An 18,038-nucleotide genomic window follows, 5' to 3' on the forward strand; every position below is an offset into this window, starting at 1 on the left:
AGCCAGCAGGGGGCAGTGACACAGTACAGTTGAGCTGAGTTCAGTGGTGAGGATGGTGAGGATGTAGGCCAGGCAAGTGACTGGTGCTGGCTGTGATGGGATGTCGATCCGTGCCAAATCAGCACTCGATCCAGTCCAAGGTCAGATGCATCTGTCAGTATCTCAGGGTGGATCATACCCCCCACCTCCCACCAACTCTCTCTCCCTCACCCACTCACCCTGTCACCCTCTCTCTCCCTCACTCTCTCACTCACCCTCTCACTCCCTCAACCACTCCTTCACTCTCTCACCCTCTCACTTTCTCACTCTCTCACTCCCTCATCCTCACTCCCTCACCCTCTCACTCGTTCACCCTCTCACTCCCTCACTCATTCTCTCACTCCCTCACCCTCTCAGTCCCTCATTCTCTCACTCACTCACTGTTGCATCTCACGAGCCCACCCTACTGTACCTCCTCCCCTCCATCTCAAACGGGTCCATCTGAAGCCTCTATGTGCACCTTTAGTGTTGTGCTTATTGCCTGGAGTTTCAATGTGACTTGTGAGCGTTATGTCCTCCATTACTGGCTGGTGTTCTACATTGGCGGCGGTGTGTGTGTGTGTGTGGGCGGGGGGGTATTGACTCTCTCCTCCGTGACTGGGCCGCTTCCTGCGCATGCTGAGATGGTATCGGCGCCGTGTGTGTGTGTGTTTTGCTTGTGTTTTGTGTGTTGTGCTGAGACACAGTGTGTGTGTGTTTGGCTTGTGTTTTGTGTGTTGTGCTGAGACACAGACAGTGTGCGTGTTGACTAAATTCCACCCTTCTCTAATTGCAGGATGCTGCCGTTCAGAAGGAGGAGCTGGTCCGATCTGGAAAGGAGGTGTGTGTGTGTGTGCGTGCTGCTGTCTCACATTTTGTTAAATAGGACTTCCTGTGCTGAATTAGATTTTTAATTTTTCTCGTTTTGCAAGTCTAATGTAATACATAAATGAATATTACACTGGTGGAATTCCAACCCTGCGCCATAGTAGTAGTGAGTCAGTGTTGCTCTGTAGGACTGTAGGCTACTCTGAATCCCGCATTGTGACTGAGGGGCTCTCCACGGGTGACATGTAAATAAGACTTAATCTTAAGCACTACTTGGTTTGGCCTCTCAGTCTTGGCACCGTTTAGGGCTCTCTGTCCCTCTCTCTCTTCCTGTCCCTCTCTCTCTTTCTCTCTCTCCCCCTCTCTCTCTCTGTCCCTCTTTCTCTCTTTCTCTCTCTCTCTTTTGCCCTGAGAGGAGTGCAGGGTTTCGTTTCGGTCCCAGAGGCAGTGTGTAGGAGATTAGTAAATGCCAACTCTCCTCTCAATTCCACACCATTTCTCTCACTGTCACTGTCTCTTTCTCTCTCTCTCTCCTTCTCTCACTTTTCACCTTCCATCTGTCTGTCTCCCTCTTGCTCTCTCTCATTTGCTCTCTTCTTGCTTTTCCCTGTCTGTCTTCCCTGTTGTTTTTCCATCTCCCTCTCTCTATCTCTCTCCTCCTCTTCACCACCTGTTCAAAGTCACACGGCCAGCATGCTATCACTGTGTGTGTGTGTGTGTGTGTGTGTGTGTGTGTGTGTGTGTGTGTGTGTGTGTGTGTGTGTGTGTGTGTGTGTGTGTGTGTGTGTGTGTGTGTGTGTGTGTGTGTGTGTGTGTGTGTGTGTGTGTGTACCAGCAGGTGCAGAGCTGACGCGATCTATGTTCGGTTTTAGGCCACCCCTCATAAGTCCCCAGCTTAGTGAAACGGAGCCAGTTTGTCAGGGTCCGATGGGTGTGTGTGTGTGTGTGTGTATGTGTGTGTGTGTGCATGTGTGTGTGCATCACTGAACACACACACACCTGAAGAGTGTGTCACTGTTAGGGCAGCACAAATGTCTCTCTGTTCTCAGCTGAGAGTGCACTGTGTAAATTACCCTCACCTTTTCCAATGTCATCTAACCATTAACTCAGTCTTTATGGCTCACAGTCACACTTACACATTCTACAAGTTCAGAGGGTTTTGTAAACCAACGAGTAGCTGTTTTACATCCAGAATCTGACTCAACATATTATGTAGCCAAAACGCACTACTGAATGTGTCATCATCAAACCTTTAGTGATGGGAAGTGCCATCACTAATGTCTAGTTAATGTTTTATTGATGTACCGTAGGCTACTCCAGTCACTAATGGTGGTGGAGAGGGGGCTGTTGATGTTAAGGTGGAGGGTTGGATGGAGGGGCAGGCTTTATGGTGTGAAATGGAGCTCTGTCTCTGTCATCAGAAGCACCTGTTTATTGGTGCAATTTCCTGGGTGGGGAGTGTTTGTAAGGTCCTCATTAAGAGTGCAATAAAACACACACACACACACACACACACACACACACACACACACACACACACACTCACACACAGGTAAGCACACACCTGGGCTCACATGCCTGAAGTGCTCTCCCTGCAGATGACATGAGTCATTCTTCTTTAGCATTGGCTCTGGTTCTGCTCACACTCACTCGGGCCAAATGCAGGCCAGATATGAGCCGGATCTGAGACAGATCCGCTTCAGAGCCAGACACAGTCTGCATTGCTGTGAACCCAGCTATCATTACGGTCTGCCTGCCTGTCACTCGGGTCACCTGTGATTTGGCTGCAGTCTAAACAACAGGGAGCTTACTGAGTAACTCGCACTTACTCAAGCAGGGCAAAGTATCCCCCGGCTCCAACATTCCACACTGCAAGCTGGAATTTAATTCATGTTTTCTAACTAAAGTGTTTACTTTGAGAGCTTAGAGTTGTAAGTAACTCTGCACCATTTCAATCCGGAACAACACAAAAAAACCAACAACAATAACAACCAGATCAACACTGAAATCCCTGTAAGCGCATCGAGTCAGGTTTTTGACTCGATGCAGGAGAGTAGCAGGGTGCTCCTTACAGCTTCCCCGCTGTGCATTCACCGTCAGGTTTGTGGATTTATGATCTGTAATCACGCGCGCGCGGCGAGATACGGAGTCCTATGACTACTGTTTTCAGTTGGCGTGATCCGCCTGAAAGAAAGAAAGAAAGAAAGAAAGAGAGAGAGAGAAAGAGAGAGGAGGAGGATGAGGATGAAGAGGAGGTTTGATCTGCATTGTCCTCCTCTTCCTCTTCCTCCTCATCCTCCCACGTGTGTTGGCATGGCGGCGCTGCTCTCGGCTCCTCTCCTCTGGTGTGGAGGCGGGAGGTGAGCGCAGAGAGAGGAGAGAGCAGCTCAGCTGAGCTGGCAACCCGGCCGCCCTCGCCGAGAAAACACGAAACCAGGAAACCAACCAATGCATGCACACATGCGCACACACACACACACACGCACACACATGCACACACACACACTCTCACACAGCGCACACACATACATACCTACACACACACACACACACACACACACATGCAAACAACATGCTCGTGCACATACACACACACACACACATACCTACACATGCGCACACACTTAAGCACACACACACACACACACACACACACACACACACACTCAAACACAGATACTTTCACCCCTGCCACTCGGAGACGGATAAAATAAAATTCTTGTTTTTCACTGCTGTGATTCAGTGTCACTGAATTGCATTAGCCTTCTGCAGAGTGTGGATTCATCTCGTCTGTGCATCATTTTCAAGCCTTCTCTGAATCATGTAATGTAATGTGACGCACTTAGACAGCTAGTGTAAGAATTTGTGTGATTTGAATGGGTGAATTGTGCTATGTACTGTATGTATAATGCAGTTTGCCAATAGCAGCCTTGACTCATTTAGACATCTCTAAATAAAGCCTCTATGTTCCCAAAGAAAGATTGTTTGTGCGCTACTACGCAGAATTGAGAAAAGGAGTTGTTCTTGTTTGGTTGAGTTTCTCTCAAGGAGCCTGTTGACAAGGCATGCCAGTGCTAAAATGGCAGCGGAGAAGTGCGTTCAGTGTTGTTAGTGAATCACACAGGCTTTTGGCACGGGCCTGCAGAGAGAGGGGATGGGATGGGGTGGTTCACACTGTGTGTGTGTGTGTGTGTGTGTGTGTGTGTGTGTGTGTGTGTGTGTGTGTGTGTGTGTGTGTGTGTGTGTGTGTGTGTGTGTGTGTGTGTGTGTGTGTGTGTGTGTGTGTGTGTGTGTGTGTGTGTGTGTGTGTGTTAGTTCTCTTGCGAAACAGGATGGGATTTGTTCACTGTGCAGATGATGACTTATGTGTTTGAAAAATTATGTGTGAGTGTGTGTGTGTGTGTGTGTGTGTGTGTCTGGGGTGGGAGGTGTATCTGTGTACTGGTCTCTTAGCGCAGGGGAATGTCTTTACTGCTTTATAGAGTACTTTATGCCAGACTGCAGCTGATGGATGAGACTACAGACAGTGACTCATCTCATATTATTATGTTGAGACATCTTTTTTTCCCCAAGACTGTTACTTGTTGTAAATTGCTTACAATATAAGGTGGCTAAATTTGTGTGTGTGTGTGTGTGTGTGTGTGTGTGTGTGTGTGTGTGTCCATGTGCATTTGTGTCTGTGTACCTGTGTGTGTGTCCGTGTGCGTACCTGTGTGTGTCCCTTTGCATTTGTGTCTGTACCTGTGTGTGTGTCCGTGTGCCTGTGTGTGTGTGTACCTGTGCGTGTGTGTATGCGTGTGTGTCTCCTTGTGCCCGTGTGTGTGTGTGTGTGCCTGTGTGTGTGTGTGTACCTGTGTGTCTGTGTACCTGTGTGTGTGTCCGTGTGCCTGTGTGTGTGTGTGTGTGTGTACCTGTGCGTCTGCGTGTGTGTCTCCTTGTGCCTGTGTGTGTGTGTGTGTACCTGTGTGTGTGTGTGTGTGTGTGTGTGCCTGTGTGTCTGTGTACCTGTGTATGTGTGTGTGTGTGTGTGCCTGTGTGTGTGTGTGTACCTGTGTGTCCTTGTGTGTCCGTGTGTGTCTGTGTACCTGTGTGTGTGTGTGTGCCCGTGTGTGTCCGTGTGTGTCTCCTCTGTCCCCTCAGGAGAGCTGCTGCGGGTTCCTGTCGCGGGTGTGCCGCGTGGCGCTGCCCCTCCAGCTGCTCCTGCTGGCGCTGCTGCTGCTGGCCTTCCTGCTGCCCATGATGGACGAGGGCAGCAGCTGCTCACTCTCCAACAACTTCGCCCGCTCCTTCAACATCATGCTGCGCTACGACGGACCCCCGCCCACCTAAAGACCAGCGGGCCACGACCCCCCCCCTGACCGGCCCGCGTGGGCGACACAGGGGCGACTCTGACTCCGACATGCATCGCCACGCCACCGAAATGCCACCCACCTCGACCGCCCGCTGCGGGATTCGCTCATCCCTCTCTACACACACACACACGGGGGGGGGAAACCAAAACGCTGGCGACACTGAAGCACTCGGCTAGGCAAAGATCCCTGAAGTGGGCCTGTCTGCCGCGTCTGCGTCTCGACGGCTCCTCCGCACAGTGGAATGTTTTCCTCTCTTCTAATGGGCTACGCCTCAGCAATCGGGAGACTTTTGAAACAAACACTTATTTTCTGACCAAAAGGATAAATCAGTCAGGAGTCCATAGAAATGCAGATCTGGGTCTCTTCTGGCGCCTCCTCAATCTCCTTCTCCCTGCTGGGTGCTGGGCCTGTATCTGTGTGTGTGTGTGTGTGTGTGTGTGTGTGTGTGTGTGTGACTCTGTGTGTGGGCGAGTTTGGCTCTCCCAGTCCGTTCCATTTGACTCAAGCTGTTCTGCACTTCTGCACCCACTCGGCCAAGCCAAGTCTCTCCTTTGATCCTGCAGAAGAACAGAGCGAGAGAGAGAGAGAGAGAGAGAGAGAGAGAGAGAGAGAGAGGGAGAGAGAGAGAGGGAGACCTCACTAGTGATTCTGTGGAGGACTAAGTAGATGTATTATTCAGCCGAAGACACGCATTCCTTGACGGCGTCTGATTCAGGAAGGAATCCTGTCGGGAATGAGCCCAGGTCTGAGCCGGACATTGCAGAACTACGTCTGGCTTGGGTCAGATCCACCGTCTTGGTCGCTCTTGAATCGCTTATTATGATAATGCCAGACATGAGCATTCAAATACAGGTGTTCCTGAATATTTGAGTGCTCATGAACTGGCATTGTTATTCGTTACAGTAGTTTGTTTTGTTTCAAAAACAGACGAGCTACAGTCCCTGACAATGTAACCACCTGTAGACCAATTAAAATGCAGATTTTACTTTGTACTGTAATGCCCCGTTAGTTTAACGTGCAAGCATTTCCTTAACCCTAGTAAATGGCTTCAAAATCCATAGACAGTGCTGTTTACTTAATTATATTGTTTAGTTTATTTGATTCTGCGTTGCATGATGGAGAAATAGTGTTTGAATCTCCTCTGCGCATCTTTTACTTCATGTCTTTTATTCCATGTTGACTTGACTCAGAATGATCCTGTTTAGCTTAAGGGCTTGCTCACTGACGTCTTACAGGAGCTGGTTTCAGCTTGACATCATAGTCTTCGATTTAGGCTGAACCTGTCATTAGTCATATTTTACTTCACACCTGTTGTGTTGTGTCTGTGAAGGCAGGTCTTTCCTATCTCCTGAGTCCGCAAAGCCTGTTTCACCACGCAACACACACACACACACACACACACACACACCAAACAAAGGTCTGACAAAGCGACAAAATTCTCTTGACATTTTCTGAAAATAGTAATTACGCAATAATCCCTGGTGTCCTTTGACATTTTCTTGGCACCAACGTGCGTGCTAAATGTCAACATTTGTTCCTTTTGCGAGTTTTCTTTTCAGAAGAGTGTTTTGGAAGGCCCTAGATTACAGAGTGGAAATAGCCCAGTTTCAGAAGAATGTCCTTTTTTGAGCAGTCTCTCCCCAACGACACCCTGACCTTTGACCTTTCCTCCTGACCTGCTCCCTCCAGCCGTGCTGCTGAGGAGGAGGGACTGTTGTGGACTCGGCTCGTTTCTACAGAAACCCGGACGGGACAAACGTCCACTTAGTGCTGTAACAGGGCATGTTCTTAGGCTCTCTCGCCGTCGGAGATATGAGCTGAGCTCGCTACAAATAGTTTTAACTCGGTTAAAGCGAAGACTATAATTGCTTTTATTACCCGAGAGTGATGCGTGCATGTCCGACAAAGGCCTCCATTTAGTTGGTCTGCAGAGCCACATGTGCAAGAGTTCTCTGTCCGTCAACCATTTGATGCGTTGAGTGGCCAATCTTCTGCATGTGGCTGTGTGTGTTTGTGTGTGTGTGTGTTTACAACTCTATAAAACAGAGATGATGCTGTAAGCCTAATGCATGTCTTTGAAGCAATATTAAGATAATTGGTATCATTGACACTTCATACCGGCAGCTGCTTCTCAGATGGAATAGTAGCAGTATAAAGGAGGTGATTCTTTTTTTTTTATTTATTATTATTGATTTAAGTGCTGTTCCTTGCATCTTGGGTTATTTATTTAATGTTTCCATCTTTTCTGATTCACTGATAGTAGTAAAAAAATGGCACAATTAAGGCTTTAGTTTAGAGCACTGTATACAGTGTATGTTAACGCTTGCACCTTGTTAAAGCACGTACCTTGTGCTGCTGCACTCCTGTGTTCAACTGAACCCTTGCCTTTACTGACCAATGCAAACCCTTTACTCCGTATCAATTATGCATTGCTTGTCAGGCAGATGTAGTCGCTCCAACAAATACCCTGTAGCATGTCGTGGCGTGGGCTTAAAGTGGTATCCAAAGCAAATCTAAGGCTTCGTGAAGAGCCAAGATACAAGGAATGTTATCAAGGATTCTCATCAGCTACTGCGTTGGGAAGCAGGAACTCATTTGCCATGGGAGGTGTGTGGCCAGTACTTCCCATATTACAGGGATACGGCCTGGAGGTATTGATTGTGCTACTTTATTATGCAATTAAAAAAAGAATTGATTCCTAAGGCATTTAAACTATTGTGATGGTTGTTGTTAACCTAAAGGCTTGCAAGCTTTTATAAGATGGTACAGTCATTTTTATATTGTTATGGACTTAATGTATGAAATGCACATTCATTGCGGATACAAAATTGGTGTGTAGCCAATCTTTTTGTATTGTACTCCCAAAGAGAATAAATATGCAATGCATACAGATGCTTGTGTTTTAAATCTGTGTGTGTGTGTGTGTGTGTGTGTGTGTGTGTGTGTGTGGCCCATGAATAGTGGTATTTTATTCATGAGTAAAGCGTCCTGTTTGATTTCCCCTGGGACTTCCTCCCTAAGCAGCATTACTACATGTGTGTATATTACTCTGTCAATGATGCTGCTCACACTATTTATAGCCCTCTGGCAGGAAGTAGTAGTGTATGTTTGTCCACATGTCACGGGCCATCATTTGATCCTTATCTGCATGTTGACATGATGACATCTTCTTTTGGAGGCGGCGTGATGCGGGCCAAAACAGGTCAGACGAGCTTCACCACATTTAAAGCTGCGGCGCTTGCAGCACTGCTTTTGTCTGGGAAATTCAATCTGGCGTGGACTCTTTTGCCCCACATACACAACAGGCACGCTTGTAAAAAGCATTGATTGCGTCCGTGCCCTTTTGTGCTACCTTTCATATTTGTTTAGTAGTTGCTGTAAAGTTGTGTTTGTGATGGTGCCCTCAAATTTAAAGCCTTGGGATTAGAGGTGGTTTCAATGCTGCTCTGCTTTTTGGATACCGCCAGAGAGTATCAAGACGTGGATGTCCTCCTAGTTAATCTCAGCATTTTGCGATGGCCGAAAGGACACCGCCTAATCTGTGGTGGACTGGACATATGGCACGGACAGAGTATCGGAGCATCTGATCCTACAGCCAGAATCAAACTCCTTAATCTGCCCGCCCACACACACACACACACACACCTCCACCCTCCTTACCCCCCACAGCAGAACTGAGTTAAACGGTTAAACACACTCCCAGCCTACTCCTGACCTGCGGTCAAACCCTGGTCAAACACTGGGTTTGTAAACAGCTGACAGCGCAACACCAGAGCGGCCACTATTTGTCTTGCAGGTGTGTGTGTGTGTGTGTGTGTGGTGGCTGCTTAACTCTTGTCCTGTTTAGCTTTGGCGGGACAGTGGCCCTACAGTGGCGTGTGTGTGTGTGTGTGTGTTTGTTCTTTTGCGTTGCTGTGCTCTTGCTCAGGCAGTGCAGGCACGCTGTAATTTATTCACATGATATTCTGGCTGGATGCAAAGTGTTGGCCGGCTCCCACTCGTACACCCACACACACACACACACACACACACACACACACACACACGCAGGCAGCAGGCAAACCGAGCCACAGATCTCCATGATTTCACACTGCGGCTTCCGTGCTGTTCAGTTCTGCTGTCATCAAGTGGACATGTTCCCCCTCTCTCTTGTCCTCTCACACTCTCACACACACTCACACACACACACTCACACTCACATACACACAATTTCTCTGTTTTTCACTTGCTCTCTGTCTGCGGTTTTCTCTCTCTTCCTCTCTCTCATCCTCTCTTTCTCTCTCTGTTTTTCTCTCTTTCTGTGATGTGCTGTTATCACAGTCCTTGGAAGCTCCTGATTATGGTAACTTGAGCTGTTAGACTGTATGTTGAAGTGTCAGAGGTTCACATACAGTATATTCCGTGAGCAATGTGGGTGGAAACACCCTTCCTTCTGAATGAGATTTGCCATTCAGGTGTACGTAATGCGTGTTGAATAATACATCGGCCGCCATCACCAGAATCAGTTCTTTGAGCGAAGAGGAGGAAAGTGGTTATTATGTCACACGTGTAGTCCATCATTTATGAGACTTCATAAGCACAGCACAAGCTGCCAGGGGAAATTTTGTGTTATTGTCATCACGTCACGTCACATCTGAAAGTCTTTGAAAGTCCCTGGAGTCAAAAAAAGCTCCTCAGCACTCAATTCAGTGTGCAAGGAAAAGGATATTACACTTCCCTGAGCAATATCTGCTAATGTCACAATACACACACAGAGACAAGTCATCTGTTTTCACTCAGGTGCTTGGAGGCTTGTTCATTAGTTACTCTGCTTGGTAACTTTGTATCAAACTCCAAAAAAAAAAAAAAAAATCAATTTTATGTGTCCTCAAGCCTGCTTATCTAAGTGCATTTTTAATTTCCAAGATGCACTAGTGAAAATCTCCTTAATGGAAAATGGAACATAAAAAGTTCCCATGAACAGCCTGCTGGGGAAATTAATACCATGCTTAGATTCAGGCGTCGGAGATGAGGCTTTAAATTGTCTCATTTATTATCTAAATTCTGTCCTCCGCCGGGTGGGGGGGAATACACACATTTCCTCCTACATTTCCGCAGGTATCCGTCGGATGCGGCCCCTGTTGATTCTGTTATAGTAATCCGATTTAACCCACTCTCGTGTGCCTGGAGGGTACGAGGAGGGTAGGGTACATTCATCCACTGAATGTCCTCCTCACTGGGATGCATAAACAGACTCTGATGACATTACTACTGCAGTCTTTTTTTTTTCATTTAGGAGGTGGATATCAAGTTATACTCAACTTGGGCATGTTTCTCCGTGAATAATTTGTACGGTGGATTTCCCTGACAGGATCATTAAATGGTATGTGAATATAAAGAATGTACTTACAATAGGATGGATGGATGGATGGATGGATGGATGGATGGATGGATGGATGGATGGATGGATGGATGGATGGATGGATGGATGGATGGATGGATGAATGAATGAATGAATGAATGCATGACTAGATGTTATTATAAAGAAAGCAAGGAAATACATTGATACATAAATCACGCACCACATCTGCCTCAGTGTTTTGTCTTTTTCTTTGAGCTCATCTCATTATTCTGTCTCACACATAACCCGACGGTGTCAGACTGCATCTCATCCACTGAGGATGTTGGGGGATTAATGGCTTGTTTGTTCACTGCTTTGCCAGCACTTCTGTTCCTTTTGAAGATGCCTTATAAATAAACATGACTTTGTTTGGCTCAAGTTGACACTGGCGTTAAGAGACATACAGGCGGGATAATGGGTCAACTGATGTTCTGTGGGGCAGTCTAGTTGAGACTTTGAGTCAAATTCCTGTGTACTCTGTACATTTGGTGAATAAAGCGATCGTGACTCTGCTAAATGTGTTTTGTTAACGTAGGCTATGTCAATCCATACAATATATATACTGTGACGTTGTCATGGTAATAACACTGTGGTAATTCAGTAGTGTGTCAATACTTCATATAACTGTCATATCATTTTTAATATGAGGGAAGTCCATTTTAACATGAATGAGTCTCACAGTCCACAGGCTGTCTTGCAGTACAATGATGGCAGCCATTTTGTGGCACTGGCCAGCCAGCCTTTCTCCCACAGTGGTAAATATTTAAACTTACAGTGAGTTGTCATGGCAGCAGGGCTCTTGGCTTTCCCACCAGAATGGCCTTGTAAATCCAGAGTTGACACCTCTTCTTGCCTTTGGCGGATTTTAAAGTTCATTCCCTCAAACACAATCCATATAGGTGTAATTTTCAACACAGCTTCTATTCATCAGCATTGGAAATGATCTCAGATCTCTAAAATGGTGACATTAGTGTCTAGATTCAAAATAAACTGGATCATTTAAACGCATTTAGAGACAATCAACAGGGTTTCCCCCACAGTATCTTATACCGTTCGTAGAACAGTGAATGTGATTGTGATCAATGTGAAGGCCTGTGAAGGTGTTTGTGGAGTGCAAGTAATTACCTTGATTTGGGATTCACAGTGTGGTCGAAGGCTCTCGAGTTCTCAGCTTTGACAGGAAACAGCCCTTGCGCAGAGGGTCACTCTCACCATAACTGATATTACATTCAACGCAAAGAGCTTTTAACCCTTATGTTGTCCTTGGGGTCAATTTGACCCCAAGCAGTGTTTAACATCATAAAATATATGGTTCACTTTTTTTGTTTTGCTTCAAGTTTCATGACTTTTCCTCATTTGAAGGGTACAACAGAGTAAACATGAAATTTGCACAAAAATATGTTTCCAATGTCCTGTAAAAAAAATAGTTACGTTGGTGGTATTGGGGTCAATTTGACCCCATTTTTATGAAAAATGATGAAAATGAATATTTGACAAATTATGGATATTATTATTGTAATAGTATGAGAACATGTAGTTATTATCATTATTGCATATACAAATACATATTACATATAAGTTATTTTGGCAGGTCTGAAAAAGTCCAAAAAGTCAGCCTTTGGGCTGTTGACACTGGATTGGCCATATTGCCAGTCAGGGTTCCAGGGTTCATAAAGGGGTGTAGGGGGGTGGGATTGTTTTGTAGGGCTTTTGATGGTGGTTATTACACTCTTGTTAAGTACCTACCACAAAAAAAACTGGGTAAAAAAAATAATTTTAATCATTTTTTGAGAGTTTTTTTAGCTGGGGTCAAATTGACCCCAAGGACAACGAACGTCGGTAAGATTTGAGGACAACATGAGGGTTAAAATACAGAGTGACCTTCATTAAATGTCAGAGCTTACAAAGGTGGAAGATAAGAAAAGGTGAACGTTATATCACACTCATGGAAAAATAAATTCTCAGCCACAGATCCAACTGTTAACCTTTTATTTGATAGAAGCTGTGCAATAATAGTAGTTTACACTGAAATGCTCTACTTGTTGGATTCTCCACAGAATTCTTACATTCCTTCTTCTGAAAAGGCCGGCACAGACCACCATTTGCTGTGTTATATATATAACCACTTGCATCTCCGCTACCGCTACTACAGCTGAAGGGCCATGACAACACAGGCTCAGATATTTTCCTGATACTAGATGAAAAAAAAAAAGTATTTGACAGAAGTTCAAGCGTGGAAATTTCATGGGCCAGTAATAACACTGTAACTCACCCATAAGTAATGTAAAGTATAATTAGAACATAGCTTCATCCCAAATGAATTCTCATAAATTGTAAGCAGCTTTTCCAACCAACAAAAAAACTCCAATGCCAATAGCATTGGCTTCATTTATCTGAATGCACAACACTGCTGTGAGGTATTAAAGGCTGTTTGGTCAAGCAAATTTACTCAGATACATCAAGCTATGGTGTAAGTGCAGGCTGATCAAATTAGCGGAGCTAAAAATTACTCCCGCCACCAGAAACAATCACATCAGTGGAGACCAGATGACATCATGGTGGCAGCTTCCGTTGGTTGACAGATGTTACAGACAAGGGCAGATGAATCAGAGATTTACAGTAACTTTCCCTCGGTGGACCGGTAGCTAGTACTAGCCTCGGGCACTGTGACATGTTGCAACATGGTAGATGTTGGTTAAAAAAGGTGGCTTTCTGACCTCTAGATTTAATATCAGGCAATCATGCCTTGACAGATGGAGTGAAGTGCAATGGGGGAGGGGGTTATTTATGTGTGTGTGTGTGTGTGTGTGTGTTTGTGTGCACGGCGTGCATGCTCTTTGAGCATGTGTGTGTGTGTGTGTTTTCAGTGTGTGTGCAGTTTGGTTGAATCCGCTTAATGTGTGTATGAGATAGGCACAGGCTGTTGGTAGCATTCATGTCCAAATGTTTTTTCTTTTTCTTTTTCTGTGTGTGTGTACAGTACAGTATGTGTCCAAGAACAGATGGACCTCGGGCATTATGATGGGGTTCTCTATAGCTAAGCAACCATCCGCTGAAAAACATAGGATTTGTCTCTGTAGAACCACACGATCAAGTCACGGAATATGGTAAGATGTAAGATACATGAGATATCATGGTTATACTTCTATCCTAAAGTCTGTGGATTTGGTAGGAGATTCAAGACTCCTTTTTATTTTTTATTTTTTTGTTGATGCTTTGGTTGTTTTCTCAGTTCAAACCACAATAACCAAGGTCCTTGTTATAATGCCTTCTTTTTAAAATAATAATAATAATCATAATCATAATAATAATAATAATAATAGCAACAATAATAAAGGTGGGTAACATTTTAAGATATTTCAGCTTGACAGAATTGCCAACATGTCATTGTTGCCTGACAGCGCCGCGGGCCATTAAAATCATCAGGAAAGCAGTTGGACTCTGGCCACGACCCATGACCCATTACCCCACTGCACCGAGGTATCCGTGCACAGCACACAGGGTCACATGGTACCAGCCTCAGCCCACATAAACATTGAGCTGACCAGGCAGTCATCCATTAACCCCAGCGTCTAGTCCCCGCATGAACCCTGCTGTGATATGGAGGCATTAAAATCACCCCCCGCATGCATGAACATACACACAGATACAGACGCCAACATAGACACACACACACACACACACACACACACATATGGATATGGCTCACCTCCCCCTCCCTGATCAAAGCAGAGCAGCTCATGTAGAACAAGATGCTCTACTCGAACATCAACAGCCCCTGCTCATCTCCCCATAGCTGTATAATTGCTTTAGTGTGTCCACAAATAGTAAGGCCATTTTAAGATGTGGGGAAAAAAATGAACACAGTATTGCTATGACAACTACACTACACCGTGAATGAAATGCAATGCTATATGCTAAGTTACAGGTATGGCATTTGTCAGATGCAATGAGCTGGTTCACTGTGCTATAGCATGATCGGCTGGACTACTTGCAACCATAGGCGTAAAATATGCAAATCATGCCATGATGAATGAAACTATTGCATGATGAGGGGGATGTAGTAGGGGGCTCAAAGTAGGGATGTAGTACCCCCCCCCCCACACACACACACACACACACAACTCAAAGTTTTGCCCCTGCCTGCAACACACACAGACAGTGAGCATGTCTTTTTCTAGTTTAGATTTTCAGATAAATACATTTCTGCTTGAGCCGTCCGTCCACTTTCCCAAAGCATGCAGAGCTGCTGTTGATGTGATGGGAAAATCCTGTTGGTGAGGACATGAGAGATAAGATGTGAGCCCCCTCATCTTGCCTGTGGGAGGATCAGGCTCTTAGTTACACAACAGCTGCCCACAACGTACCGTAGGCAGGCAGGAGGATACAGTGCCTCATCTCCACTCTTCTATTTCACACATTACTACTGCAGAGCTCCAGGAGAGAGAGAGAGAGAAAGAGAGAGAAAGAGAGAGAGGGAGGGAGAGAGAGGGAGGGAGGGAGAGAGAGAGAGAGCAAGAGGGAGAGAGAGTTTATATATAAGGCATTGCTGTGGAGAAATAGCAGGGGTAATCCTATTCACCACCACAGACATTCTGCTGCATTACCGCTTAATTTTCTGTGCCGAGGAAATCCCACTTTGGTAAAAGTTCACACAGAGACTGATGCAGAGCCGAAGTCTGTTCTGATGGTCCTTATTGCTACCATGTTAATCTATGAGTGGTCCTCCTTCATCACTTCTTAATAGCCAATCAAACTGATGAAAATTCTGAAAGTCATTTTAAAGTCACTTTAAGCAATGTTGCTATCTTCGGCATAACTTAGCCCCAGGAAGAATGCATTGAGTGCTTCACACACACACACAAAAAATAACTGATAGACTGGATCCTGTCTCTAAGGAAATTCTCTGATTGGTCCACAATCGTGTCAGAATTTTAGAGTATATATATATAAATATTAGACAGACATTGGTTTAAGTAGTATACTGTATTCCAGAAGAAATACCACCTGGAGCACATTCAATATGACAAGGGCCATATCCTAACTATTAGACCCAGCCAGCTGTAAAATGATAGCCCCCGATAGTGGTTATCGTTATGTCTATAGCCTACCATCTAAAGGGACGGCACACATACACTGATATATGAACTAATCTGAGTGCAAATTGCATAAAAGGAACAGGATGGCTATTACTGGAGAGAGGGAGAAAGACTGAGTGATTGGTTGAGTGACCTCAATCACAAAATCCTTTGCAGTCTTCCATTGATTAATTAATACATCAATAGAATTAGCATGTTTTTCACCCGTATTTACCTGAAGCAAAGGGTGGTAGGCTATAATCACAGCAGAGAAGCAGGCCTAGTAGTAGCATTGTTGTAGATAGACTACAAATGTTTTATAGATAGCCAAACTCATTATGAAATCTAAGATCCAAGATGTTAAGATGTCCCATAAAAAGCATGCGTTTTAAAAGTTTCATTTCTCATTGTGGTGTACTCGGCTCTGGCCTAGTTCTCCTGTGATTTCAGAGATGCAGGCCTTGTAGAAGGCGAGAACCAAATGAGAGTGTGCATCAATAATATAATAGCTTAGTCTACAGCAATGTGGGCAAAAGCACTACAAGCAGCAAAGGATTGTTGGAGTATCCTCTCTTAGTAGCAAAATTCCGCCCCCCCCCCCCCCCCCCCCCCTACACACACACACATACACACACACACACACACACACACACACACACACACACACACACACACCAAAGCTGCCAACTTTTAAAAAAAACCTTGGAGTGAGATTCTGTCGGGGGGTGACCAAAAGTTTGTCCCGCACCAGTCACAATACCAAAATTATTGTTTCGATCCCGATACTAAGTCAAGAATTGTGATTTCGATACTTTTTCGATGCTTTTTTAAAAACTATTTTAGTGTAGGCCTATTTGGTGATTTAATCATCAGTAACCTAAAATTGAATATTGTGTGATCATTCACACCAGTGGCCATCTAAGATTATGCTCGACCCTCCACACACACAGAAAATGATACTCATGTTTCTATATCATATATTTTAGAATTCATATAACTGTACATATTTTGTTGATAATGTTTAGTATTTTACAATCTGCATAATTATTAGTAGCTAAAAATGTTTAGTCATTTGTGTAGCCTACTGATTTCAAGACTAATACACTTACTCATAGGCCTATTTTTAAATGGTGTGTAGGCTTAGGTCTAAGTGTGCATTATGGTGTGTGTAATTGAGTGCCTGTCGCTTTAAGAAATACGTGAGGTAGCTTTCTATCTCATGGTTTTACGCAAGTGAAATAAAAGTTGCATGACAAGGATATGTGGATGCAATTAATTTTGCTTTCTGTGTCATTATATAAAATACATGTTCAAAACACTAACAAGTCGAAGAAAATCTTTCAGGGATCATATAAGAGAGTGTCTTGCAATTTTCCTTCGTGATTTTAGTGAGCACTATGATTTAGCTCTCTCCAGAAGTTATTTATCCACACATTCCAGCAAACAAAACAGTGCAACAAAAGTGCAACAAGTTAGTCTAAAGTTAACATGTAAGCTAGGGAATCAAGTTCATCCACACAAACTGATTTCTTTCAAGGTGTTAAGTTTAAGAGACTGAGTTCTTAATTAACGATAGGCCTATGATTTGTGACATTGTCAACAAACCTAGTCTGCGATTTTCTCCTGCGGGTGTCTCCTTCTTCTGTCGCAAACTTGGATGTCTAGGCCTGCAATGAATAGGGTTAGCCCACAGTGGCGCCGTTGGGGAGTTTTAAAAGGAACGAACGAGTCTCAGCCCAAGATCAGATTTTGTTTTGCGTGAGAAAATGGATGTATGGCGTGAGTGCGTGTGTAAACAGGCAAAATCGTAAGCGTGAGAGTTGGCAGCTCTGCACACACGCACACACGCACACACGCACACACGCACACACGCACACACACACACACACTAGTGGTGGGCGATACTGTAAAATTTGGAATCGATCCGATACCAAGTACTTATAGGGTCAGTATTGCCGATACCGATACCGATACGATACTTTTTACTTATATTAAAAAATATATATATTTTACTTATAGGCTATACAAATATATATTTATATATTGTGTAGGAGAAAACAGTAGCCATTATGTATGTCATTATGTATGAATGATCAATTCTTTAGGAAATATTTTTTTTATTAGGCTAATATATTGAAGTAGCCTACACAAAAGTATTAGCACTTTATTTATTTATTTATCTCCTCAGCATAGGTCATATTTGGTCATTATTTGACCAGTGAAAATAATAAGAGTTTTTGAACGTTAATGTCACTAATGCTGATTATTCAATGATTCATTTGAATTTGAAAACGTAAAATACTTTCACAGCAAAGATTAGGGTCACTCTATATGTGATTAATTTAGATTTATTGATCACAGAGTATGTAATTCTGCAGTCTT

The 18,038-nt window shown here is 44.3% G+C and overlaps 1 protein-coding gene across 2 annotated transcripts in view; it reads left to right on the forward strand.

Moving 5' to 3' along the window:
* syne3 (spectrin repeat containing, nuclear envelope family member 3) overlaps positions 1-8,088 on the forward strand; it is a 39,191-nt gene extending 31,103 nt beyond the window's left edge. For both annotated transcript variants that reach the window (XM_062522768.1, XM_062522769.1), the window contains 2 exons: positions 815-859; positions 4,987-8,088. In XM_062522768.1, the coding sequence (XP_062378752.1) occupies positions 815-859; positions 4,987-5,175 (234 nt within the window). In that variant the 3' untranslated portion in view covers positions 5,176-8,088. The remainder of the gene's footprint in view (positions 1-814; positions 860-4,986) is intronic.
* The last annotated feature ends 9,950 nt before the right edge of the window (positions 8,089-18,038 follow it).

Source organism: Sardina pilchardus, chromosome 20 (genome assembly GCF_963854185.1).
Source record: "Sardina pilchardus chromosome 20, fSarPil1.1, whole genome shotgun sequence".
NCBI classification, from domain to species: domain Eukaryota; kingdom Metazoa; phylum Chordata; class Actinopteri; order Clupeiformes; family Clupeidae; genus Sardina; species Sardina pilchardus.